General features: G+C 58.1%; 2 protein-coding genes across 2 annotated transcripts; one reads left to right on the top strand and one right to left on the bottom strand.

Moving 5' to 3' along the window:
* Positions 1-417: 417 nt before the first annotated feature.
* ATP4A (ATPase H+/K+ transporting subunit alpha) lies at positions 418-19295 on the top strand. The gene is made up of 23 exons (XM_054010557.1): positions 418-536; positions 3151-3288; positions 3609-3668; positions 4507-4710; positions 5041-5154; positions 5516-5650; positions 5942-6059; positions 6519-6787; positions 8717-8915; positions 9309-9418; positions 9894-10028; positions 10322-10514; positions 10875-11050; positions 11286-11422; positions 11679-11829; positions 12093-12261; positions 12494-12648; positions 12888-13011; positions 13563-13708; positions 13967-14100; positions 14594-14695; positions 15325-15416; positions 17098-19295. Exons 1-23 carry the CDS (start codon positions 525-527, stop codon positions 17124-17126), a joined length of 3102 nt encoding a protein of 1033 aa, XP_053866532.1. The 5' UTR covers positions 418-524; the 3' UTR covers positions 17127-19295.
* A 2216-nt stretch (positions 19296-21511) lies between these two features.
* On the bottom strand, positions 21512-26990 carry TMEM147 (transmembrane protein 147). Its single transcript, XM_054010558.1, has 8 exons — positions 26934-26990; positions 26400-26545; positions 24935-25004; positions 24623-24688; positions 24385-24521; positions 23294-23378; positions 22568-22689; positions 21512-21791 (listed from the first exon to the last, which is right to left on the bottom strand). Exons 2-8 carry the CDS (start codon positions 26474-26476, stop codon positions 21671-21673), a joined length of 678 nt encoding a protein of 225 aa, XP_053866533.1. The 5' UTR covers positions 26477-26545; positions 26934-26990; the 3' UTR covers positions 21512-21670.

The following is a 26990-nucleotide window of genomic DNA, read 5'->3' as shown; positions in this document are numbered from 1 at the left end:
GATTTCTGGCTCCCAGCCCCCCTAACCATTCAACCCCACTCCCCCCCCCCCCCACAGCTGGGGAGAGAACCCAGGAGTCCTGGCTCCCAGCCCCCCCTGCTCTAACCACTAGACCCCACTCCCCTCCCACAGCTGGGGAGAGAACCCAGGAGTCCTGGCTGCTGGAGGGCTGTGTCCCTTTCTCCCAAGCCGGGGGTGTCACCTTGCTGGTCCTCACCAGCGCCAGGCGCGTTGGTTCCCTGCGGGGTCATCCCAAGGTGATCGCAGTGTTTTGTTCTCCACCCGCCGAGGTTATCGGCTCCTGGGCTGTGACTTCAAGGCTCACGCAAAAGAGGGGCCCAGCCATGGCACCGCAGCGTCCGCAGTGGGCGGGGAAGGTCCCTGGGGACAGTATAAAAGGCTCCCTGACGGACACGGGTGCTTGCCCGGGCCGGACTGCCAGTGCTAGCTGTGCTGCCGCCCCTCTGCCAGTGCGGCCCCCATCCCCAGTGTGTCCCACCTGCCTGGGCGCCCAGAGAGCCAGGATGGGGAAAGCGGTAAGGGCAGGGCTATGATTCTCTGCCATGGGAAGGGGCCAGATGCCAGGGCACTGGGTCTCCTTGTGGGTAGCTCGATAAATAGTGTGTGTACGGGGCCAGATAGATAGATAGATAGATTAGATAGATAGGGTATATGAGGATGGATGGATAGATAAAGGGGGAGTATATGGGGATGGATGGGTAGATAGAGGGAGTATAGGAGGGTGGATGGATGAATAGTTAGATGACTCTGTTTGGGGATGGATGGATAGAGGGTGTGTATGGGGATGGATGGATAGAGGGGTACGTGTGGATGGATGGATAGAAGGTGTGTATGGGGATGGATGGATAGAGGGTGTGTATGGGGATGGATGGATAGAGGGGTACGTGGGGATGGATGGATAGAAGGTGTGTATGGGGATGGATGGATAGAGGGGTACGTGGGGATGGATGGATAGAAGGTGTGTATGGGGATGGATGGATAGAGGGGTACGTGGGGATGGATGGATAGAGGGTGTGTATGGGGATGGATGGATAGAGGGGTACGTGGGGATGGATGGATAGAAGGTGTGTATGGGGATGGATGGATAGAGGGGTACGTGGAGATGGATGGATAGAAGGTGTGTATGGGGATGGATGGATAGAGGGGTACGTGGGGATGGATGGATAGAGGGTGTGTATGGGGATGGATGGATAGAGGGGTACGTGGGGATGGATGGATAGAAGGTGTGTATGGGGATGGATGGATAGAGGGGTACGTGGGGATGGATGGATAGAGGGTGTGTATGGGGATGGATGGATAGAGGGGGTATGTGGGGATGGATGGATAGAGGGTGTGTATGGGGATGGATGGATAGAGGGGTACGTGGGGATGGATGGATAGAAGGTGTGTATGGGGATGGATGGATAGAGGGGTACGTGGGGATGGATGGATAGAAGGTGTGTATGGGGATGGATGGATAGAAGGTGTGTATGGGGATGGATGGATAGAGGGGTACGTGGGGATGGATGGATAGAAGGTGTGTATGGGGATGGATGGATAGAGGGGGTACGTGGGGATGGATGGATAGAGGGTGTGTATGGGGATGGATGGATAGAGGGGTACGTGGGGATGGATAGAAGGTGTGTATGGGGATGGATGGATAGAGGGGTACGTGGGGATGGATGGATAGAGGGTGTGTATGGGGATGGATGGATAGAGGGGGTACGTGGGGATGGATGGATAGAGGGTGTGTATGGGGATGGATGGATAGAGGGGTACATGGGGATGGATAGAAGGTGTGTATGGGGATGGATGGATAGAGGGGTACGTGGGGATGGATGGATAGAGGGTGTGTATGGGGATGGATGGATAGAGGGGTACGTGGGGATGGATAGAAGGTGTGTATGGGGATGGATGGATAGAGGGGTACGTGGGGATGGATGGATAGAGGGTGTGTATGGGGATGGATGGATAGAGGGGGTACGTGGGGATGGATGGATAGAGGGGTACGTGGGGATGGATGGATAGAAGGTGTGTATAAGGAGGGATGGATAGAGGACTTCGAAATCGCACCTGGTTAATTTCACAGCTGTTTTGTTATTTGACTTTCCAATTGGAGGTGGCCAGGGGTGTAATCGAGTTGGATACATGGCGCCCCCTAGGGGCCTCGCAAGGAACAATTGGCCCAGCTGTGATGCTCCCCCCTGGCTGGACATTTCACAGCCAGAGGATCTGCAGCAAAGGAATCCATGGACTCCCGGCAGTCAGGCCTGGCCCCGCTGCCCCAGGGTGGCACTGGGGGTGCTTTGCTATGGGACCCTGGCTCAATAGGGGGCGCTCTTCCTTCTACACCAGCCTTTTGATGGCTTAGAGAGCAGCTGTCAATGAGAGAAGGAAGTGACCTGCACCACTCGCGTTTGGACACGCGCTAAGAGCCCCAGCAAACCCCTGGGATGCAGTGCCTGAGGAGGAACAAAGGGATGTGAAGTCATCTGAATCAGTGCTATAGGACTCAGGAGTCCTGACTCCCAGTCCCCTCTGCTCTAACCGCTAGACCCCACTCCCCTCCCAGAGCTGGGGAGAGAACCCAGGAGTCCTGACTCCCAGCCGCCCCCTGCTCTAACCGCTAGACCCCACTCCCCTCCCAGAGCTGGGGAGAGAACCCAGGAGTCCTGACTCCCAGCCGCCCTCTGCTCTAACCGCTAGACCCCACTCCCCTCCCAGAGCTGGGGAGAGAACCCAGGAGTCCTGACTCCCAGCCGCCCCCTGCTCTAACCGCTAGACCCCACTCCCCTCCCAGAGCTGGGGAGAGAACCCAGGAGTCCTGACTCCCAGTCCCCTCTGCTCTAACCGCTAGACCCCACTCCCCTCCCAGAGCTGGGGAGAGAACCCAGGAGTCCTGACTCCCAGCTGCCCCCTGCTCTAACTCCTAGACCCCACTTCCCTCCCAGAGCCAGGCATAGAACCCAGGGGCTGCTGAGTTGAATACCCCGGCATTGAGATGCCTTATCACCTACTGGCAGCAGTAGTAGGGTTGTTATCTTGCACAGAGACCCAGCTGGGTCCCTTCAGCACAGCCCTCTACTTGTCGAGCTCAAGGAGCAACTCCCCCAAAGGCCAACAGCACTAGGGCTGTTCTCCTCTCCACAGGACCAATACGAGATGTATTCGGTGGAGATGGAGAAGCAGGGCAATGGTGCCATGGACGTGAAGATCAAGAAGAAGAAGACGAACAAGGCAGCGAAGAAGAAGGAGAAGCTGGAGAGCATGAAGAAAGAGATGGACGTGGTGAGTGGGGGCAGCTGGACTGGGGTCGGTCGCAAGACTCGACCGTGGGCCTTGCACAAAGCTCTGTTGCTCAAGCAGCCGGCAGTAATAGTAGAGCTGTTAGCTTCTGTGGGGAGCTAGAGGCAGCTGTAGACAACCCCTCATCTCAGAGCAATAGGCTCAGGCTCTCGGCAGACTCAGGCAGTGTCACTGCGTCAGTCACACTGGGGGCAGCTCCCCCCTCTCCCAGTGACGGGCTCAGGCTCTTGGCAGACCCAGGCAGCATCAGTCACGCTTGGGGCAGCCCGTTCACCCACTCTGGGCTCCCTTCTCTCCTCCAGGACGATCATCAGCTCTCAGTGGAAGACCTGGAGCTGAAGTACCAAACCAACGTGAACAAGGTAAGGGCCCCCGAGATGGAGGCCAGGTAGGTCTGTGCCTCTCAACCCAACTCCGGGTGCCGTTTACTTCAGATGCCCTGCTCCACTGCAGCCCAGGGGCTAGAGTACAGTACACCTTCTCTGGCTGTGCCCCCCCACCCAAAGGTGACCGTGCCCTCTACATGGTAGCCCATCCCCACTGGGCTTTGGGAGCCACTTCTTTTGGGCCGTGGGCTCCTCCTTCAATCCCCCATGTATTCAAACAGCCTCTGACCTGTCCCCAGGGCTGTGAGCTTCCTCTCTAAGCAGTGCCCCAGCCAGGTTTGGAGGGCATCTCCAGAGCTGTGCGCTTCCTGAGGGCAGTGCCCCAGTTGTGGTGAGAGGAACACCAGCCAGGGGGAGGAAGACTGCCATAAATGGTGCTGTTTTCAGCCTTCACTGAGCAATCAGCTCAGACTCTCTGCAAACTCAGGCAGGCGTCAGGCACATTTCACAACTTTTGTCCCCCACCACAAGAGCTAGAACCTGGATAAATATTTTTTAATGAAAGCTGAGATCCTGCGGCATTCACCTGACTCCAGGAGCTGGGGCCTTGGGTCTCCATCCGGCCCTGGGTGCATGTGGATCTCTGGAGAGGAAACTGAGGAAAGGTGGAGAAGCTACGGACAGCAAAGTGGGTGGACAAGGCGATTCTGGAGATCCTAGACACACTCATAGCCCCCCATCTTTATTGAAGCCCCACCCCCACCTAATAGCCCCGCCCCTGTGCTGTAGCTCCACCCCTATATTATAGCCACACCCCCACATCGCATAGGGTTGCCTCCACCTAACATGGGACACTCTCTCTATCTGCATCCAGGGCATGAACAGCACAGTGGCAGGAGAGATCCTGCTCCGGGATGGCCCCAACGAGCTCAAACCCCCCAAGGGGACCCCTGAATATGTCAAATTCGCCCGCCAGCTGGCCGGGGGGCTGCAGTGCCTGATGTGGGTGGCCGCTGCCATCTGCCTCATAGCCTTCGGCATCCAGTGCGGCCAAGGAGACCTGACCAGCGCGGATAACGTGGGTACCCCGTGGGGGGGAGGGGTCAGGACGCCTGGGTTCCATCCCTGGCTCCGGGAGGGCAGTGGGATCTAGTGGGTTAGACCAAGGAGGGCTGGGAGCCAGGACTCCTGGTTCTGTCCCTGAGTCTAGTAAGGGAATGGGGTCTAGTGGTTAAAGTGTGGGGGGAAGGGGCAGGGAGACAGGACTCCTGGGTTCTCTCCCCAGCTCTGGGAGGGTAGTGGGTTGTCCCAGGCTCTCTACAGACTTGGGCAACTTGGCAAAGCAGGGGGCGCCGCAGGGTCAGGGGATGAGTAATAACCTTTCTCCCTGTACCGTCTCCCTGGGCAGCTGTACCTGGCTATCGCCCTCATCGCCGTGGTGGTCGTGACCGGCTGCTTTGGCTACTACCAGGAGTTCAAGAGCACCAACATCATCGCCAGCTTCAAGAATCTTGTGCCACAGGTAAGCACTAAGGTGGGAGGGGAACCCAGGCCATGGACACCCCAGTCATTGTACTGGGACGGGGGGTCTAGTGGTTAGAGCAGGGGGGAGGGGCTGGGAGCCAGGACTCCTGGGTTCTATCCCTAGTTCTGAGAGGGGAGTGCTTAAAGCAGACCCTTACCTATGTGCTGCTGTTCCCCCGCTGTCCACCCCAGAGGTGGCTGCATCTCAGCACCGGGAAAGTTGTCACTGTGCAGCGTTATGTGCAGCTGTGCCCCACCCCAGAGGTGGCTGCATCTCAGCACCGGGCAAGCCATCCCCGCGCGGTGTCACCATGTGGCCATAGCTCTAAGGTTAACACTGACTCTTCTCACTCTCCTAGCAAGCCACAGTGATTCGGGACGGGGACAAATTCCAGATCAACGCCAACCAGCTGGTGGTGGGTGACCTGGTGGAGATCAAGGGAGGGGACAGGGTCCCGGCCGACATCCGGATCATCACGGCACAGGGCTGCAAGGTGCGGGGGGCTGCATTAGCTGGGCATGGGGGTGGGGGAACACGGTGCGTTTGTACATTTGTGTGTGTGTGTGTGTGTGTGTGTGTGTGTGTGTGTGTTTTGCTGCCCCCTGCTGGACGGTGCCTATCCGTCTGCCAGCTGATCACTTGGGCACCCATTGATCTACCCCCACACTCCTGGGCCTGCTCCCTTAGCCCCCAACCCACAGCCTGCCATCCACGCCAGAGACCTCCAAGCCGGGGCAAGGGAGGGGTGCAGGGTGGCACTGACCCACTGGGTTCTCTCTTGCAGGTGGATAACTCGTCTCTGACAGGGGAGTCCGAGCCCCAGACCAGAGCCCCCGAGTGCACCCACGAGAGTCCCCTGGAGACCCGGAACATCGCCTTCTTCTCCACCATGTGCCTGGAAGGTGCCAGCAGGGAAGGGCCCCATTGGCGCGTGGAGGGGAAACCCAGCTTGGGGGAGGGATAGCTCAGTGGTTTGAGCATTGGTTTTCTAAACCCAGGGTTGTGAGTTCAATCCTTGAGGGGGCCATTTAGGGATTTTTGGGGCAAAAATCTGTCTGGGGATTGGTCCTGCTTTGAGCAGGGGGTTGGACTAGATGACCTCCTGAGGTCCCTTCCAACCCTGATATTCTATGAATACCTAACCCAGAGGGGTCCTGGTCCATGTCTATGAACTGGATACAAGATTCTCCTTCACATCCTGTCCTGAATCATTGTGCCATGTTGCTGTGAGGTTGTTCCCCAGCTGCCCAGCCCCAGAGGTGGCTGCATCTCAGCGCTGGAGAGCCCTCCCTTGGACCCTTTGTGGTCGAGGCCACGCCAGTCATTGTGTAGTCGTGTCAGCTCCATCTCTCCCCCCTCAGGCACCGCCACTGGCATCATCGTTAACACCGGAGACCGCACCATCATTGGGCGCATCGCCACCCTGGCCTCGGGTGTGGAGAACGAGAAGACGCCCATCGCCATCGAGATCGAGCACTTTGTGGATATCATCGCCGGCCTGGCCATCTTCTTCGGGGGCACCTTCTTTGTCGTCGCCATGGTGATCGGCTACCCCTTCCTCAAGGCCATGGTCTTCTTCATGGCCATTGTGGTGGCCTATGTGCCCGAGGGGCTGTTGGCCACTGTCACGGTGAGTCCCCCTTAACTAGCCGTGGCGGGGCCCTGACTCGGAGCCAGTCTCAAAAGGGATCTGGTCCAGGTTTTGTGCCAGCTTCACCCTGACTCCAATCCAGTCCCACAATTGATCCAGTCTGGGTTTTCTTTCAGGTTCATCCTGACTCCACTCCAGCCTCACACTAGATCCGGTCCAGGTTTTATACATAGTTTGCCTCCGATCTCGCTTTGTACTGGAGCCAGTCCATGTTTTAAATTGTTTTCACACTGACGCCAATCCGGCCTCACACTGAATCCAGACCAGATTTAATGCAGTGGTTAGATTGACTTTGAACCAGTTTTGTACTAGATCCAGCCCAGTTTTTGTGTAGCATTTAGGCTGATTCCGATCCAGTCTCAATGTGGATCCAATTCAGGTTTTATGCATTGTTTAGACTGACTCCAATCTGGCCTCAGTCTGGATCCAGTCCAGGTTTTCAGCCTCACTCTCGATCTGGTTCAGGTTTTGTAGTGTTTAGTTTAGACTGACTCCGATCTGGTGTAACACTGGATTCTGTGTTATATACAGTGCTTAGACTGGCTCTCATCCAGTTTTATATTGAATCCAGTCCAGATTTTATAAATAGTTTGAGTCCAAGATAATTTCATATTAGATCCAGATCCTTTCAGGGACTCTAGTCTGGTCTCACATCAGATCTTGCAGTATTTGGACCCAACTCCTAATCCAGTTCCATATTAGATCCAGTCTAGGTCAGTGTTTCTCAAATGTGGCCAACAGGGACTTTTATTGTGGCCACGGCCTCCTGGGCAGTGACTGGGGGGGCACAAAGCAGTGCCTCTCCTCCAGGGCCACCAGAAGGGCCCTTCCCACCATCCATCATAGAATATCAGGGTTGGAAGGGACCTCAAGAGGTTATCTAGTCCAACCCCCTGCTCAAAGCAGGACCAATCCCCTGACAGATTTTTGCCCCAGATCCCTAAATGGCCCCCTCAAGGATTGAACTCACAACCCTGGGTTTAGCAGGCCAATGCTCAAAACACTGAACTATCCCATTCCCCCTGTTGTCTTCCAACCCACCTCCCCATCCGGGGCGTAATTTGTCCCCTGTCTTGCCAGGGCTGAGTAATCCTACTGTGAAAATTGATATTTGTACGGTTGTTAATAACACTTTTCGCAGCCTCCCAGTTAGCTAGTGAGTCTGCCATGAAAAGTGATATTAACAAACATACAAATATTACTTTTCGCAGCAGCAGACTTACTTAGCTAGTAAGACTTTTTAACGAAGGCAACCAAAAACAAAAGAAACAACCACAGAAGACAAGAATGCACAAAGCACCTTATTTGTTTTTCTAGTCTGTTTAGGTCCAGTAAAGAATAGAGAACTGGACATTAGTACTAAGTCTGCAAAAAAATCCTACATAAATAAATACAATGATTTGGACGTGTCTAGGTGCATATTTAGTTGTTTTTTCCTAAAGTTAATTAAGTATTTTAAGAAAAATTGTCAGTGTGGCCAACAGCAAGCGTTGGTGGCCACACTCTGAGTCCACCAAAGAATTTCTTGTGAGAACCCCTGATCTAGATTGGGTGCAGCATTCGATCTGGGTTTACCCTGACTCCATTCCAGGTTTCAGGCTGTGTTTAGACGGTCTCCAATCCAATTTCAGTTTTCTACAGTGCTCAGATTAGCTCAGATCTAGTCTCCCATTGCAGCTAGTATAGATTTTGTATAATGCTGTTTACACTAACTCTGATTCAGTTTCAAATTGAATCCAGTCCAGATTGTGTGCAGTGTTTAGACTGACTCTGATCCAGTTTCATACTCGATTCAATCCAGATTTTGTGCAGCATTCCTACTGACTGATCTGGTCTCACACTGGATACACTTTGCTGTTTATGCTGACTCTGATCTTTCTTTCTTTCCCTCTGTCTCTCACCTGGCAGGTCTGTCTCTCACTCACAGCCAAGCGTCTGGCTCGAAAGAACTGCGTGGTGAAGAATCTAGAGGCGGTGGAAACTCTGGGCTCCACCTCTGTCATCTGCTCTGACAAAACGGGTACACTGACCCAGAACCGCATGACTGTCTCCCATCTCTGGTTCGACAACCAGATTCACACGGCTGACACCACAGAGGACCAGTCAGGTATGGGACTCTGTTCAACCAGCTGCTACCATCCCAAGGTGGCTGCATCACAGAGCTGGATGAGCTGTCCCTGTCCGATGTTATGTGCAGTGGTTCCCTAGCTGTCCCGCCCCAGAGGTGGCTGCATCTCGGCACCAGGCAGTCTTTCCCCATACAGCATTATGTGCGGCTGTTCCCCAGCTGCCCCACCTCAGAAGTGACTGCATCTCAGCACCAGGCGAGCCATCCCTGTCCGGTGTTATGTGTGGTGGTTCCACAGCTGCCCCACCCCAGAGGGGACTGCATCTCAGCACCCTACAAGTCGTCCCTGCTTCTCTGGTGCTTTGGGACATTTCAGGTTGGAAGTGGGAGAGGGAATTCCTCGGCTGTTATATTAACCTCTCTCTCGTTCAGGGCAGAGCTTCGATCAGTCATCGGAGACATGGCGAGCGCTGTGCAAGATCGTGTCTCTCTGCAATCGAGCCTTTTTCAAATCAGGCCAGGACAACATGCCGGTGCCCAAGGTACGGCCAGTAGGCAGGAGAGACGAGACAGGCAATATAGACAACTTAGATCTGACATACAAAATGAGCTCGGCGGGGGGCGCTCTCCCCTGGCGGGTGCTGTGCTCCAGAAAGCAGAGCGACCAGGGGGCTCAGCAGGGGGCGCTCTCATGCTCGTCATTAAAAGAGCTCATGACTCTAGGCTCCAGAATCAGGGTGTTTTTCTCTTGCTGCTCCAGCTCCGGATAATTCCTCTGTGCCTCTGACCTGAGCTTTCATTTAGATGTGGCATTTCCCTGCCATAACTGTTCAGCAGTGTCACTGTGCAGCTGTTCCCAAGCTGCCTCGCTCCAGAGGTGGCTGCATCTGAGCGCTGGGAGAGCCATCCCCATGTGGTGTTATGTGCGGCTGTTCCCCAGCTGCCCCACCCCAGAGGTGGCTGCATCTCAGCACTGCTTGGAGTCCAGATTCCACTCACCTGTTCTCCCTTCTCCAGAGGATCGTGATTGGAGATGCCTCAGAGACGGCGCTGTTGAAGTTCTCCGAGATCACGCTGGGGAATGTCATGGAGTACCGGGAGCGCTACAAGAAAGCCTGTGAAATCCCCTTCAACTCCACCAACAAATTCCAGGTCAAAAGGGGTTTGCGTCCTAGCCCTGCAAGGCCTTCAGCTCCATTTAGGAGGATAAGAACCTTCTATTGCTATCAGCTAATGTAGTGACTCCCAGAGAGGGAGACAGGACCCAGGTGTCCTGACTCCAAGGCCCCTGCTCTAACCACTACGCCCCATCCCCCTCCCAGAACTGGGGATAGAACCCAGGAGCCCTGACTCTCAGCTCCCCCTGCTCTAACCACTAGGCCCCATCCCCCTCCCAGAACTGGGGATAGAACCCAGGAGTCCTGACCCTTTTGCTCTCCGCACAGCTATCCATCCATGAGCTGGAGGACCCGCGGGACCCCCGGTACCTGCTGGTGATGAAGGGGGCCCCGGAGCGGATCCTGGAGCGTTGCTCCACCATCATGATCAAGGGGCAGGAACTGCCCCTGGACGAGCAGTGGAAGGAGGCGTTCCAGACGGCGTACATGGACCTGGGGGGCCTGGGGGAGCGTGTGCTGGGTAAGGGGGCATGGATGAGGGCTGGGGGAGGGCATGCAGGGTAAGGGGGCGTGGATGGGGGCTGGGGGAGGGTGTGCTGGGTAAGGGGTGGGGGCACGGATTGGGAGGGCCTTAGGGAGCGGGGGACGTCCTGGGTATGGGGCACATGGGACTGAGGTGGGGGGGGTCTGTGCGTGGGACTCATGGGGCCAAGGCAGGAGGCCCCCCAAGGTGTGGGGGTTAGGGGGGCTGATCAAGGGGGAATTCCCAGGCCTAAGGGGGATGGGGGATCCCCAGGCATGGGGCACGTGGGACTGGGATGCTGGTGGGGGACCCCAGTGCCCCACCCCTCATGGTCCCTGCCCCCGCTGTTCCCCGCAGGGTTCTGCCACCTGTACCTGGACCCAGGGCAGTTCCCACGCGGCTTCTCCTTCAACACGGAGGACATGAACTTCCCCACCAGCGGGCTCTGCTTCGCCGGCCTCATCTCCATGATTGACCCGCCCCGTGCCACCGTGCCCGACGCCGTCATGAAGTGCCGCACGGCCGGCATCCGGGTACGGCGCCACTGCTCTGGGGAAGCTCACAGCTCCAGAGTCCCCTCCCTCACCCTGCCTGGGGCACTGCCCTGGGGAGGCTCACAGCTCCAGAGTTCCCTTCCCCACCCCGGCTGGGGCACTATCCCAGGGAAGCTCACAGCTCCGCAGACCCCTACCCCACCCTGCCTGGGGCACTGCCCCGGGGAAGTTCACACTGCCACCTGGAGCGCTGACGCCCTTCCCCCACCCCCAGGTTATCATGGTGACTGGAGACCACCCCATCACGGCCAAGGCGATTGCGGCCAGCGTGGGCATCATCTCGGAGGGCAGCGAGACGGTGGAGGACATCGCCGCCAGAATGCGCATTCCCGTGGAGCAGGTCAACAAGCGGTGAGAGCCCCGCCCAGACCCAGGAGAGAACCCAGGAGTCCTGGCTCCAAGGCCCCCCCCGCTCTAACCACTAGACCCCACTCCCCTCCCAGAGCCAGAGATAAAACCCAGGAGTCCTGCAGGGTGGCTCAGCAGAGGACGTTGTGTGGGGTTTCTCAGCAGGGGGCTCTGTGCTGCAGGGGGTGCTGTGTGGGCAGCTCCCCAGGGATCACTATGTGGGGTGGCTCAGCAGCGGGTGCTCTCTCTCCCTCCCCAGGGAGGCCCGGGCCTGCGTGGTGAACGGGGGGCAGCTGAAGGACATGGAGACCGAGGAGCTGGTTGAGATCCTGAAGATGCACCCCGAGATGGTCTTCGCCCGGACTTCCCCCCAGCAGAAACTGATCATCGTGGAGAGCTGCCAGAAACTGGTGAGGCACCCAGGAGCGAACCCACCCACTCCCTCTGCCCATTGCCCTGCACTCAGTCCCACGTCTCTGGCTTTCATGTCCCTTCTTTCTTTTTCATTTTCTTTCTTTTCTTTGCTTTCTCTGACTTTCACATATTTTCTTTTCTTTATTGTTCTTCACTTTATTTTGTTGTTAGGGCTCTTTCTTTTTCACCATCCCCCAATGTTCTCCCTCCCTTCCACCTTGTCCCCCGCCCCCATGACCTGCCTATCTCCCCTCCACAGGGTGCCATTGTGGCCGTGACAGGCGACGGGGTGAACGATTCCCCGGCTCTGAAGAAGGCTGATATCGGGGTGGCCATGGGCATCGCCGGCTCTGATGCGGCCAAGAATGCGGCCGACATGATTCTGCTGGACGACAATTTTGCCTCCATCGTTACTGGCGTGGAGCAAGGTGCCCATGGAGCGGGGGGCTTAGACCCCAAATAGGCCAGGGAGCCTGGGGGCCAGCAGGGGGTGCTCTCCCCAGGGTGTGAGGGGCACTGACAATGGAGCTGGGACCTCGAGAGGGTCTGGGAGCATGTCCCAAGCAGGGGGTCTCTCCCCAGGACAGGGGCAGAGGGTACCGGAGGGAGGTTCGGAGATCTCCCCAGCAGGGGGCGCTCTGACAGCTATGTCCTGCCTAGGCCGCTTGATTTTTGACAACCTGAAGAAATCCATTGCATACACCCTGACCAAGAACATCCCGGAGCTGACCCCGTATCTGATCTACATCACGGTCAGCGTCCCCCTGCCCCTGGGCTGCATCACCATCCTCTTCATCGAGCTGTGCACTGACATTGTGAGTATGGGTGCTGGGCTGCAGACAGCCGGGCACGGGCATCTCCCCCAGCATGGCACTAGGGGGCGCTGTGCTGCAGGGGCAGGGTGGGGTCTCTCCCCTGGCGGTCAGGGCTGGCCCTGATGTCCCAACACAGCACTAGGGGGGTGCTTTGATGCAGGCAGGTGGGTGGGGGCGCTCTCCCGGACACCTGGGTTCCTCAGCTCAGCCCCGCGAGTCTCTCTCTTTCTCCCCGCTAGTTCCCCTCGGTGTCCCTGGCCTACGAGAAAGCCGAAAGCGACATCATGCACCTGAAGCCCCGAAACCCCCGACGCGACCGGCTGGTGAACGAAGCCCTGGCGGTGTACTCCTACTTCCAGATCGGTGCGTCCCCCGCAGGATGCCTGGGTCCTAGCCCCAGCACCGGGGTGGGAGTGGGGCCTTGTGGGTAGAGCAGGGGGGCCTGGGAGCCAGGATTCCTGGGTTCTATCCCCAGTTCTGGGAGGGGAGTGGTGCCTAGTGGTTAGTGTGGGGGAGCTGGAGGATCCAGTTTGAACCCTCTGTCCCCCCTTTTTCATAGCTCACCATTAACCTCTCGTTCTGGTGGCTTCCCCGCATTAATTAACCCTCTTTGAGGGATTGACATTGGGTCAGATTTGGGGGGCAAGGGGTGGCTCTGACATATGGGAGGCGGGGCTGCACCTCAGGGGCGGAGCCAAACAGAGCTCATCCCGCCTCCTCACTAGAAATCATGGGTGGAGCCAAACCCCTCTGGCCCCACCTCCCCAATAGAAAAGGTGGGTGGAGCCAGGCAGAGCTGGCCCTGCCTCCCCATCCCTCCCTGTTGGGAGCCAGCAGGGGGCAGCACCAAGTCCCCAGGGTGCCGGGACCATCCCACCCTCATGGCTTTTCCTCCCCTCCCCCCGCCTGCCCAGGGGCCATCCAGTCCTTCGCTGGCTTCACGGACTATTTCACGGCCATGGCCCAGGAGGGCTGGTTCCCCCTGCTCTGCGTGGGGCTGCGGGCCCAGTGGGAGAACGACCACCTCCAGGACCTGCAGGACAGCTACGGGCAGGAGTGGGTGAGTGATGGGCCATCCGAAATAACAGCTGCTGCCGGGAAATGAAGCAACTGGACCCACCTAGAGGATAACAGCTGTACTGCTGCTGCTGGGGAATGGGACTCAAAGCCTTTCCCTTCTAGGGGGTGCCGGCTCCAATCTGGCCCCAGGGCCCGGGGGACTGGCTGGCTCAGGGGATTGGGGAACGGGACACGGGGTCTTTCCCCATGTGGATGGTGCTGGAGGCTGACTCTGACTGGTCGTTGTCCCCACTCTCAGACATTTGGGCAGCGCCTGTACCAGGAATACACCTGCTACACCGTCTTCTTCATCAGCATCGAGATGTGTCAGATCTCGGACGTCCTCATCCGCAAGACTCGCCGTCTCTCCGTCTTCCAGCAGGGCTTCTTCAGGTGAGCAAGGAGCCCGCAGGCCACTGGGGAGAGAACCCAGGAGTCCGGGCGACCCATTGTTCTGCGTCCATTCCCCAGCTGCCTCCCCTCCCCCAGAGTCAGCTGCATCTCAGCGCCCGGCGAACCATCCCCAGGTGGTGTCATTGTGCGGCTGTTCCCCAGCTGCCCCGCCCCAGAGGTTGCTGCATCTCAGTGCCGGATGAGCCATCTCGATGCAGGGTTATGTGCAGTTGTTCCCCAGCTGCCCCACCCCAGAATCAGCTGCATTTCAGCACTGGGTGACCCATCCCCGTGTACAGCTGTTCCCTAGAAGCAGTGCCCCAGAGGTGGCTGCATCTCAGTGCCAAGCAAGTCATTCACTAGCGTCCTCCCTGGTGCAAGACACTACAAGATGGGGGTTTGGTCTCGGGTGTCCCTGCACGGACAGCGTGTTAGCCAGGGGCAGCTGCCGTTCACTGGCCTCACCCGAGCTCACGGTCTGCTTCTCCGGCAGGAATAAAATCCTGGTGATCGCCATCGTGTTCCAGCTCTGCCTGGGTTGCTTCCTATGCTACTGCCCCGGCATGCCCAACATCTTCAACTTCATGCCCATACGGTGAGAGCTGGGATGCGCCCTGCTGGTTCAGCCCACCGCGGCGCTAGGGGGCGCTGTGCTGCAAGGGACGGGGTGGGGGCTCCCCCTGGCAGTCAGGGCTGGATCCGATTCCCCCAGCACAGCTCTAGGCGCTGTGCTGTAGTGGGGGCATTCCCCAGGCAGCCAGGGCTGGCCCCGATGCCTCAGTGCTAGGGGGCGCTGTGCTGCAGAGGGCAGGGTGAGGCGCTGTCCTCAGGAAATCAGGGCTGGGCTGGCCCCAATGCCCCAGTGTGGCACTAGGGGGCGCTGTGCTGCAGGGAGCAGGGTGGGGGCTCTCTCCCCTGGCAGTCAGGGCCGGTCCCAATGCCCCAGGGTGGCACTAGGGGGCGCTGTGCTGCAGGGAGCGGGGCAGGGGCTCTCCCCAGGAAATCAGGGCTGGCCCCGATACTCCAGGGCGGTGCTAGGGGGCAGGGCTCTCCCCAGGCAGCCAGGCCTGGCCCCGACGCTCCTGGAGGGCACTGTGCCGCCCCTGAATCCAGGGTTGGTTCTTCAGCCTGGCTTAGCGACCGCTAAGGGCTCGGTGCACTGGCTGAGCGGGTGCTGCCGTCTCGTTCTCCGTGGCTAAGGTCTCTCTCCCGGCTCCTCTCCAGATTCCAGTGGTGGCTGGTGCCATTGCCTTACGGCATCCTCATCTTCGTCTATGATGAAATCCGAAAGCTGGGAGTCCGCAGGCACCCTGGAAGTGAGTAACCGAGAGATCACACGAGTAGCTGTTCCCAGCTGCCCCGCCCCAGAGGTGGCTGCAGCTCAGGGCCAGGCGAGCCATCCCCATGTGGCATTGTGTGCGGCTGTTCCCCAGCTGCCCCGCCCCAGAGGTGGCTGCAGCTCAGGGCCAGGCGAATATAACCTATCAGGGTACAACTCAGACTAATGAGTCGCTGTGTCACCCCTACCCTGGGTGCCTTTAATACCTTGCTGAAGTAGCTCCCAGCTGGGCCGCTTACAAACAGCCTAACATGGTGCAAACCACACCGGCAAGTAACTGCAGCCTGCCAGCCACCCCCTGGCTCTCCCCAGCCTGGGTTATACGGTGGGGTGACCCCAACAGTCTTAGATTCCCCCCCAGAAATGTCTGTCCTGCCCTGTCTAGTCCTCTCCTCGACAGCACAGACTCTTTAAGTCCATTTTAAGACAGTGGTTTTCAACCCGTGGGCCGCACACCCCTGGGAGTCCGCAGACTGCGGCTAAGATTTCCAAAGGGGTCCATACCGCCATTCGAAATGTTTATAGGGGTCTTCAAATGGAAAAAGGTTGAAAAAAAACCCTGCTTTAAGGGACCCACGTGCCGGCTTCTTTCCCACAGTTATTCGAACCCTTCCGTTTAAACTCGGGGGATTAGCCACAACACGAAAACCAGCTGATTCACGAGCCGGGGAGACCGCTTGTAAGCGAGGCCCCGTTAACGAAGCATAAAAATGAAAAACAGCCCCCGGGAAAACAAAGAGACGCGGTTTCCAAAGGCCTAACCCAACCAACGATAGCAGAGTCCTTGACGATAGTGCTGCCGATCGAATCACGCCGTGCTTTAATAGCATGTGCTGCAAAGAGCCACGGGAGACCCATAAAAGCGCCACTCGCATGGCGTCTGGGGCTCTCTGCCCTGCAGATTGCTGACCGGCTCTCAGGCAGGGACCCGGGACCCCCCCCGCCCCGAGCCCCGAGCCGATTTCCTGTCTCTCTCCTGGGGCAGTGAGTACAGGGCAGGGCGAGAGAGGGGGAGCCCCCTTCGTTTTATAGGCCGGTCCCCGCATGGCAAAGCGTTTCCAGCTAGGAGCCGGCAGCAGCCAGTTGGGGAAGAAAGGCAACTTTGCTAAAAATATAGATTTTATTTTGCACCTCCCACTGTCCTAAGAACCAGGTAACGGCCTATCAGCCTTGTGTACAGCCGGCTCCGGTGGCTGGTTGCCCTTTGTCACGGAGGAACTGATTTGGTGGCTCTCCAGGTTTCTCTGGAAAACAGCCTTTTAGTCAATAGCTCAGTTTGTGTTCCTAACGTCACCTCAGGCGCTGCGCCTCCGGGCCGTCTGCCACCGTGTTATTGCCCAGCAAATCCGGAGTTTTTCAGTGCTGCCGCACGGGGCCTGGTACAAAGTCGTACAATAGCGTGTTGGTTGAGGCGTATTCTGGCACAGTGAGTCATCCCAGTCTGGTGTTAGCTGCGGCTGTTCACCCAGCTGTCACACCCCAGAGGTGGCTGCGTCTCAACCTCGGGCGAGCTATGCCCATGCAGTGTTATATGCAGCTGTTCCCCAGCTGCCCCACCCCAGAGATGGCTGCATTGCTGCCCCGGTGACATGCTCTAGTGCTGGGATCCTCCACAGCTCCAGCAATCTCACCGTATTATTCATTCTTCTTTTCCACAGGCTGGTGGGACAAAGAACTTTACTACTAAAGGCAAAGCTCTGCCCCACGGCTGCCACTGCCCCTCGGCCTCCTGCAGCATCTCAGGCATTACACTCACCCCTTCAGTGCAGCCAAAGAGATACAGACGCCCACGCCGTGCTCCCAGTCCCTGCTTCCCCAGTCTGGAAACTACTGGAGAATACAAAGCCTCAGCCAGCCCCCCCAGGCCAGGGGCACCAGCCATGGAGAGAACAAGACTGGCCTGCTCGCTTCTGTTCATAGCTAGTCCTTGCTGGCTCTTTTTGCGTATGTGGCAGCAGGATGCCTGGGTTCTACCCCTGGCTCTGGGAGGGGAGTGGGGTCTAGTGGTTAGAGCAGGGAGCTAGGAGTCAGGACTCCTGGGTTCTACCCCTGGCTCTGGGAGGGGAGTGGGGTCTAGTGGTTAGAGCAGGGCGGCTGGGAGCCAGGACTCCTGGGTTCTATCCCCAGCTCTAGGAGGGAAGCGGGGTCTAGTGGTTAGAGCAGGGAGCTAGGAGTCAGGACTCCTGGGTTCTACCCCTGGCTCTGGGAGGGGAGTGGGGTCTAGTGGTTAGAGCAGGGCGGCTGGGAGCCAGGACTCCTGGGTTCTATCCCCAGCTCTGGGAGGGAAGTGGGGTTGAAGGGCTAGAGTGGGGGTGGGAGGCAGGACTCCTGGGTTCTCTCCTTGGCTGCGGGAAGGGAGTGGGGTCTAGTGGTTAGAGCAGGGGGGGGGCTAGGAGGCAAGACTCCTGGGTTCTATCCATATCACTGTTTCCCATTGGTCAGGCACTGCTCACCCCTCCCCTTGCTGGGGTGGGGGAGCGTTAGCAGACGGCCGGTTCCCACGGCAGGCGTGACTAGGTAGCCATGGCTTTCAGCCGGCCCATCTCTGCAGCGCTAGGACACAGGGGCCGAACAGACATCAACCAATCGGCTTCAATTCCCAGCTCACCCCGACCTGGGACACCTCCCTTGTTTGCATCCCACGGAGCCAGGGAAAATAGTCCATGAGGGGCTGACAGACGGGCACCCTGCCTCCCTGTGTTCCCGGGGGAGCTGGCCCAGTGGGGTTCCATTGTCCCCCTACATAGGATGGCAGCTTGGAGGACAAGCAAGAGGAGGTTGGGGGACTGAGCTGGACTGCAGGCCTCCCCCCACCACTCTGAGCATCTGCCCATCTAGCTTGGTATCCCGTCCACAGCACCTGCTGTCCTAGATTGGGCCCATCCACCCCGGTATCCCGTCACCAGTACCTATCACCTATCTAGCCTGGGATCCTGCTCCCTTCTTGCTCCCCCACATCAGACCCATGGGCCCATCTACCCCAGTATCCCGCCTCCACCCTGACTCAGACCCCTTGGCCCCCACTCCCCCTCACTGATCTGTGCTGGATTCCTTGGGGGAAGGAGCACAGCTCCCACGATGCACCTGGCTACCCCACAGCAGGGGCCTTGATTCCAGCCTGACCCACAGGTGGGGCTCACCCCTCCCAAAAACTAGGGCCCCCTGTCCACCCAGCTATTACCAGCAGGGACCCCACACCACACCACTCCAGAGACCCCAGCCCCGGTAATCAGCGACCACAGGGGCAGGTCCGACTGCTCCACAGGGATAAAAATCAACGGTTTATTTTTAATAATTAACTAATAATATCCAATGGTTAATTTAATTTAAATGGGATTTTTTTGACTGACGTCAAATCCAGTTTTCCTTTAAAAAAACAAACCGATTTGAGAGCCCGACCGCCTCCAATCACTGCCACTCAAATAGCAGCCCACGTTTGCTGCCCACGTTTTACAGAAAGTGAAGCCACTGAGCGGCTGGCACCAGAGTTCGCTAAAGGGCCAACTCCACTTTCAACAGCAGCTGCAGCGAGAAAAGGATGTTTAGTTCCAGCTGTATTCAGCGACTCCAAAGTGAAGTTAGGAAAGCGACCCACAGCTGAGCGAGCAGAAAAGCTTGTTTTCCTCTTCAAATGTACGAACAAAACACTAAGCACAAAATCTACTAGTGCTAAAATCTTGAAGGATTTGGTGACCAAAACCAATTACTTCAACCCACTAACTCCAGATAACCTTTCCGTGTCTGATCAATTAGTTTTAAACGCAAACTCTGTTTTGATAAACGTACTTGTCCTTCTTATGGCTCCAGCATATTGAAAATTGTTTTATTTAACTAATAAAAACCATTTTAAAATGTTGGTTTTGTGCCTTTTTAAACCAATTCCCATTTTTTAAAAGCAAACCATATTTTTCAGTCTTCTTACGTATCCAGCACAGTCAAGGTCATTCTATTGAATCAATAAAAACCATTTCAAAAGGCTGGTTTTGTGCCTTTTTAAATTAATCCCACTTTAAACACAAACCATATTTTGATAAACTTACTTATTCTTCTGATCAAAATATGGTTTGCTTTTAAAAGGGGAAATTCATTTAAAAAAGGCACAAATGCTGCCTCTTAAAATGGTTTTTATTAGTTAAACAAAATGACCTTAAAGGTGCTGGCAACATAAGACAACCAAGTAAGTTCATGTTGCCGACACATCTAAGGTCATTTTATTTAACTATAAGAACCATTTTTAAAAGTTTGGTTTTGTGCATTTTTAATTGCGTTCCAATTTCCATTCAACGGCAGCTTGACCCCAATCACGAGTAGAAAAAATGATCGCGCGAATAAGGACTGCGTCATTTGCTGTTTTCTAACGCTCCCAAAAATTCAACTTCTGAATAAACAGCGGTTAGGCTACCGAATTGCTTAAATGTTTCGAGCTATTTCCGCAATTCTATAACTTAGCCGCCATTTATCCAGGGGCTTAATTTTTATGTTTTTTGGATTGTTGGAAAATAGCGAATGACACATTCCTCATTCGCCAGATCCTTCTTTTGGCTTTAGCAAAAAGCAGCACCAAATTTAGCATCAAGGCCGGGTTTAGTTGTAAAATCAACACGTGAGGTCTCAGGTGCAGAACTGGGGGGGGCGAGGGGACAACCTTTGATAACGATGGGGATAAACTAGAGAGAGTCTAGAGGACTGGGACAAAAATGAGCAAAGGTTCAGAAAACCTGAGCTGGGAAGGAAGGATAAAAACCTGGGCTTGTTTAAACTTGAGAGAAGACGACTGAGTGGGGATCTGAGAACAGGCTGCAAACATGTTTAGGGCCCTCCTAAGGAGGACGGAGATCAAGGCAGGACAAGCAGGAATGGGCTTAACCTGCATCCGGGGAGATGGAGGTTGGATATTAGGAAAAACTCTCTAACTCCCAGGAGAGTTCAGCTCTGGAATCGGTGGCCAAGGGAGGCCGTGGGATCCCCGTCACTGGAGGTTCTTAGGACCAGGTTGGACAAACCCCCGTCAGGGCTGGGGTGACTGGGTCCTGCCTCAGCGCAGGTCTGGCCTGGACGGGCTCTGAGTCCCATTGCAATGACTGGGTTTTTATGGTTCCTGGCCAAGGAGGCTCAGAGTTTTCCTTAGAAAAATCACTAGAACGCGCAGCTGGGAAGCCAGGTTGACATGGCTGGTTACGGTGCCGGGTTCCTGCACTCGCCGATTCGAATCCTGATTAAAATTGGTGATTTAAATCAATCCACCCCAGCCTATTTCCTGCCTATTCCACCCGGAAGGGGAGTGGGACCGTCCCCTGTCGTGCTGGGCTCCCTGTCCCCTAAGGGCGGCTCCTCCAGCCTCACAGACCCGTCGGCGCTGGGACGGTGCCCACCAAGAGCTGTCTCCAGCCACTGTCCCCCCACCCTGCCCTGTAATCACCCCTGCTTTGGTGTTCGCCATCCCGCGTTGGATCCAGCCCCCTCTGCTGAGCTGGGCAGACCTAGGTCGATTCCCACCCTGAGAGATAGAGGGCGCCTGGCACACTCATTCACACACAAGGGGCAGGGCTCATCCCCTCCAGCAGGGACACACAGACACAGAGCAGGACTCATCCCCTCCAGCAGGGGGCAGCAGGGACACACACACACCAAGAGCAGGGCTCATCCCCTCCAGCAGGGGGCAGCAGGCAGACACACACACACACACACACCAAGAGCAGGGCTCATCCCCTCCAGCAGGGGGCAGCAGGCAGGCAGGCAGGCAGACACACACACACACCAAGAGCAGGGCTCATCCCCTCCAGCAGGGGGCAGCAGGCAGACACACACACACACACACACCAAGAGCAGGGCTCATCCCCTCCAGCAGGGGGCAGCAGGCAGGCAGGCAGGCAGACACACACACACACCGAGAGCAGGGCTCATCCCCTCCAGCAGAGGGCAGCAGGCAGGCAGGCACACGCACAGAGAGAGAGAGAGAGAGAGAGAGAGAGAGAGAAGGGCTCGTCCCCTCCAGCAGGGACACAAAGACATCTCCCTACCCCGAATACCACACACAAAAAATGTTGAAAATTAAAAAAAAAAAAAAAAAAAAAAAAGACAGCTTTGGTTTATTCTGACCCTCATCCTAGTGGATCCAACATGGATCGGATCCGGTGCCGCGGCGGGCAGCAAAGCCGGGTGTTTAGCCATCCCCAAGGTCCCTCGGTAGCAGAGCTGAGAGCATCCCTGGCAGGGTGGGGGTGGGGATGATTAGTTTCCGTGGACCAAGGTAACGAAGAGACCCAGGGAACTGAGCGCCAGGAAGCCGGTGATGACAGCTTTGACCAGTAGCGCCATCCAGCTGCCCAGCAGGAAGACATGAACAAAGGATCTGGAAGGGAGAGAGAGAGAGAGATGGGCAGAGACGTGAGTTAACAGGAACTCCAAGGCTCGGGCACTGCCCTGGGGAAGCTCGCAGCACCACAGTGTCCCCACACCCCTTAGTGAAAGGGAACTGGGCGGGAGCGCTCTGTGAACATACAGCGCGGAGACCCCAAGGGTGAGGAAGATTTTCCACAGGGCAGTTCACAGCCGTCTGTGGGAAATCAAAATGTTCAGGGCCGACAAGGGGGGGAAGTGGGGAAGGTTGTGATTGTCCCAGGGCTCCGAGCTCGGGGGGCCCAAACCCCTGTAACTGGTGAAAAGGGAGGGAGGGGGACGCCGGCACACTTGATGTCGGAGGCCCCAAACTTCTCTGGATGTACCTGTCCCAAGACAGCCACACCCCCCAGCCAGGGCTCTTGGCCCAGATCATCCCCCCCCACTCCACCCCCTAGATCCTCTCCCCCACCAGAGCCCCAGCCCACCTGGCCCCTAGATCCTCTTCCCTCCCCATGGCCCACCCAGCTCCTAGATCCTCTTTTCCCCCTGCAGCCCACCTGGCCCCTAGATTCTCCCCCTGGCCCCAGCCAGGTCCAGCGGGAACCTAGGCCTGCTTGCCAGCCCCTGCACGCCACCTAGGTCCCTGTCCCCCCTCCAGCTGGGACCTGCCACCCTCCCCAGACCCCCACCTCCAGCCAGGTCCCCAACTGCCCTGGAGCCCTGTGCCCCACCCTGAGAGGCTCCGCCCCATCCCCCGCCCCCAGAGGCTCCGCCCCCCGCGCTCACTCCATGAAGAAGGCCTTGTAGACACTGAGGCCCAGCAGCAGGGTGAGGGGCAGGCGGTAGCGCTTGGGCAGGTCGTAGCGGGTGAACATCCACACCAGGGCAGCCATGGCGATGTAGTGAACCTGGGGAGGAAATGCAGGGCAGGGGTGTGTCAGAGAGAGCAGGGCACTGCCCCAGGGAAGATCGCAGCACCACAACTGGGGCACTACTCGGGGGAAGATCACAGCACCGATCTGTCCACTCCCCATCCACGTCTGGGGCACTGTCCCAGGGAACCTCACAGCACCGGAGCGTCCCCTTCCTTGGGGCTGGGGCACTGTCCCAGGGAAGCTCGCAGCACTCGCACATCCCATTCCTTGGGGCTGGGGCACTGTTCCAGGGAAGCTCACAGCGCCAGAGCATCCCCTTCCTTGGGGTTGGGGCACTGTCCCAGGGAACCTCACAGCACCGGCATGTCCCCTTCCTTGGGGCTAGGGCACTGTCCCGGGAGAGCTCACAGAACTGGAGCGTCCCCTTCCTTAAGGTTGGGCTCACAGCACCTGCATGTCCCCCTCCTTAGGGCTAGGGCACTGTTCCAGGAAACTTCGCAGTGGCGGAGTGTCCCCTTCCTTGGGGCACTGTCCCAGGGAAGCTCACAGCACTGGAATGTCCCATTCCTTGCAGCTGGGGCACTGTCCCGGGGAAGCTCGCAGCAGAAGGCCCAGGCAGCAGTAGAGGGGCTCTCACCAGACTGATGTTGGAGTCTATGCTCATCTGGATATATTTCCAGTCAAACTCAATGCCGCGGGCTCCCACCCAGAGAGGAATGCACCTGACAGAGACACAGGGAGGGTCAGAGGTTGCTCAGCCCAAACCCCACAGCTGGGACAGGCAGGGAGTGCTCGTCCAGCATTGAGATGCAGCCAGCTCTGGGGCTGCTGGGGAACAGCCACACAGAACATCAGGACGGGAAGTGAAGGAGAATCCTTGGTCCCAGTGACATTTTGTAGGGCCCTGAGTCGCTGACTGTTCACAGTGGCACAGCGCCCCCTAGTGCTGCGCTAGGGAACTGGGGCCAGCCCTGACTGCCAGGGGAGAGTCCTCACCAGTGTGCCGTCTAATTTGTCCCACCCGTGTGGGGAATGAAATTTGTTATGTGCAGCAATATGGAGAGGACGTGTGACACGACCCTGTGACATATCACCTCCATATTGGGGCACGTAACAAAATTCATGTGGCGGGGGAAGGGCCGAGGGGTTCGGAGTGTGGGAGGGGGCTCAGAGCTGGGACAGCAGGTTGGGGTTTGGGGGGAATGAGGGCTCCAGCTGGGGGTGCAGGCTCTGGGGTGGGGATGAGGGGTGCAGGGATGGGGTGTGGGCTCCAGCTGGGGGTGTGGGATCTGGGGTGGGGCTGGAGATGAGGGGCTCAGAGCTGGGGCACAGGGTTGGGGTGCAGGGAGGTGAGGGCTCCGGCTGGGGCTGCAGGGTCTGGGGATGAGGGGTTTGGGGTGCAGGCTGCCCTGGGCTATGGCGGGGAGAGAGGACTCCCCACAGCAGTACCTGGGCTGGGGAGTAGAGGCACCTCTCCCCGCCGCAGCAGCTCCAGTCCGGGGCGGGGGGCCGAAGCAGATCCGGGGCTGGGGGAGGGGCATCTCTCCCCGCCGCTGCCTGCGCGGCACTTCATAGGCTGCTGTGCGGCCGCGCAGCTTACAGGGAACTTAGCGCCCCCCCACCCCTCGCAGCACAGCGCCCCCTAGCGCCACATGGGAGCCAGCCTTGGCCGCCGGGGAGGTCTCCCATCCATGCCCTGGCCCAGCTTAGCAGGAGGGCGGATCCCACCTGGACATGACGAGCTCGGCCGTTGCCCATCCCATGGCTGCCACCATGATCTTGTACTCGCCCTTCCCCGCGTTCCTCGACATCACCAGGTGCAGCCCCACCAGATCAGCCAGGTCCACCGTGGCCTTCATGAACTCCTGGGGAATACGAGGGGTTAAACGGTGCCCGTCACGCCCGACCCGCAGCCCCCTGCTAGCCCAGCCCTGGGCTCTGCCCCCCACACCCAAGTTGAACTTACCCCCACAAAATCGTAAGCCCCGGCTCCACCCTCCCAGGTGGGAAAGAAAGTGGCCAAGAACAGCATCTGGAATGAAAAGCAATGAGAGATGACACAACATCACAGCAACGGGCCGAGCATGCCTCAGACCAGGTCAATAGGCCCATATAGTCTCTCACTCCCCTCCCAGAGCCAGGGAGAGAACCCAGGAGTCCTGGCTCCAAACCCGCCCCCTGCTCTAACCCCTAGACCCCACTCCCCTCCCAGAGCCAGGGAGAGAACCCAGGAGTCCTGGCTCCCAGCCCTGAGGTCGGTGATAGACGCAACCCTCACCTTGCAGAGCTGGACAAAGAGGTAGGTAGCCCCAGCTTGGACACATCTCCAGAAAGCGTTATACTCCGACCTGCGGGGAAGGGGCAGAGATCAGCTGGGGGCATGTGGAGGGGCCCCCCAGTGATGTTCCCAACCCAGGACAATCCAACCCCTCCCCCCACAGCCACCCCTGCAGTCCCAGGAGCAAAAGCAAGTTCATGGCAGAAGGAGAAATCCACTAGCCCAAACAATGCGGGGGTGTCACCAAGCCCTCGATTCACGATAGGATCAGCCCCAGGGGACCATCTACCCTGGTATCCCGCCCACCACCCCGCTTAGCCCCATGGGCCCCATCTATCCTGGTATCCCGCCCACCACCCCGCTTAGCCCCATGGGCCCCATCTATCCCGGTATCCCGCCCACCACCCCGCTTAGCCCCATGGGCCCCATCTATCCCGGTATCCTGCCCCACTCTGCCCCAGGGGCCCATCTACCCCGGTGTCCAATCCCAACCCGGCTCAGCCCCAGGGGACCATCTACCCTGATAGCCCGCCCCACTCGGCCCATCCACTCCAGTATCCCATCCCCGACCCACTCAGCGCCATGTGCCCATCTACCCTGGTATCCCACCCACCACCCCACTCAGCCCCATGTGCCCATCTACCCTGGCAGAGCCGGCTTTAGGAAGTGCGGGGCCCAATTCGAACAGTTTTGACGGGGCCCCGGCAGGGATAACTGAAAAAAAGAACACCACGTAAAAAAACATGTGGGGCTTGTTCTCACCGGGCGGCGCTCCTAGTCTTCGGCGGTTTCTCCTTTACTCGCTCCGGGTCTTTGGTGGCACTGAAGGACCTGCTGCCGAAGTGCTGCCGAAGACCCAGAGCGAGTGAAGGACCCGCCGCTGAAGTGCTGCTGAAGACCTGGAGCGCTGCCGGGTGAGTAAAAATTAAAAAGGAGCCTCTAGCCAGGGAAGGGATTCTCAGCCACTTGCCCCCACCCCGGCAGCCCTGCCACTGGGCACGGGGCCCTCTTAGGCGCGGGGCCCGATTCGGGGGAATTGGCCTAAAGCCGGCCCTGTACCCTGGTATCCCGCCCACCACCCCACTCAGCGCCATGTGCCCATCTACCCTGGTATCCCGCCCACCACCCCACTCAGCCCCATGTGCCCATCTACCCTGGTATCCCGCCCACCACCCCACTCAGCCCCATGTGCCCATCTACCCTGGTATCCCGCCCCCAACCCACTCAGCCCCAGGAGCCCCATCCATCCCAGTATCCTGCCCCATTCTGCCCCAGGGGCCCATCTACGCCCGTGTCCCATCCCCACCCCGCTCAGCACCAGGGGCCCATCTACCCCAGTACCCCACCCCACAGGCAGTATCCCCAGCCCTCCCACCACCCAGGAGCATCACTGCACCCCAAACCCGGCCTCCCCAGCTGGGCAGAGCCTCTGCCCATAAGTACAGACCCCAGACCAGGCACTCACAGGCCGCTGCACTTGTAGGTGATGAAGTAGGGGAAATAGGCCAGCGCGAAGCAGTTGCCAAAGTGGAAGAGGGTCATGGCTGCGCTGGAGCCAGGATCAGTGTGAGGGTGGGGTGGGGGGCCCGTCTGGCACCGCCCAGATCCTGCCTGGGGAGAATGACAGGGATAGAACCCAGGAGTCCTGGCTCCCAGCCCCCCCGGCTCTAACCCACCAGACCCCACACCCCTCCCGGGGGCAGGGAGAGAACCCAGGAGTCCTGGCTCCCAGCCCCCTCGTTCTAACCCACCAGACCCCACACCCCTCCTGGGGGCAAGGATAGAACCCAGGAGTCCTGGCTCCCAGCCCCCCCGGCTCTAACCCACCAGACCCCACACCCCTCCCGGGGGCAGGGAGAGAACCCAGGAGTCCTGGCTCTCAGACCCGCTGCTCTAACCAATAGACCCCCCCCCCAGCGCCTCCCTCCCACTACACCCCACACACCCCCGGGCCAGGGATAGAACCCAGGAGTCCTGGCTCCCAGCCCCCGATACTCACTAGACCCCACCAGTCCCTAACACATGCGCCGCAATGAGCAGCAAGGTGGATTGACTC

This window comes from Malaclemys terrapin, chromosome 21, assembly GCF_027887155.1.
Source record: "Malaclemys terrapin pileata isolate rMalTer1 chromosome 21, rMalTer1.hap1, whole genome shotgun sequence".
Taxonomy (NCBI): domain Eukaryota; kingdom Metazoa; phylum Chordata; order Testudines; family Emydidae; genus Malaclemys; species Malaclemys terrapin.
Note: the sequence above shows the minus strand (reverse complement) of the source record. Positions and strands in the feature narration are given on the sequence as shown.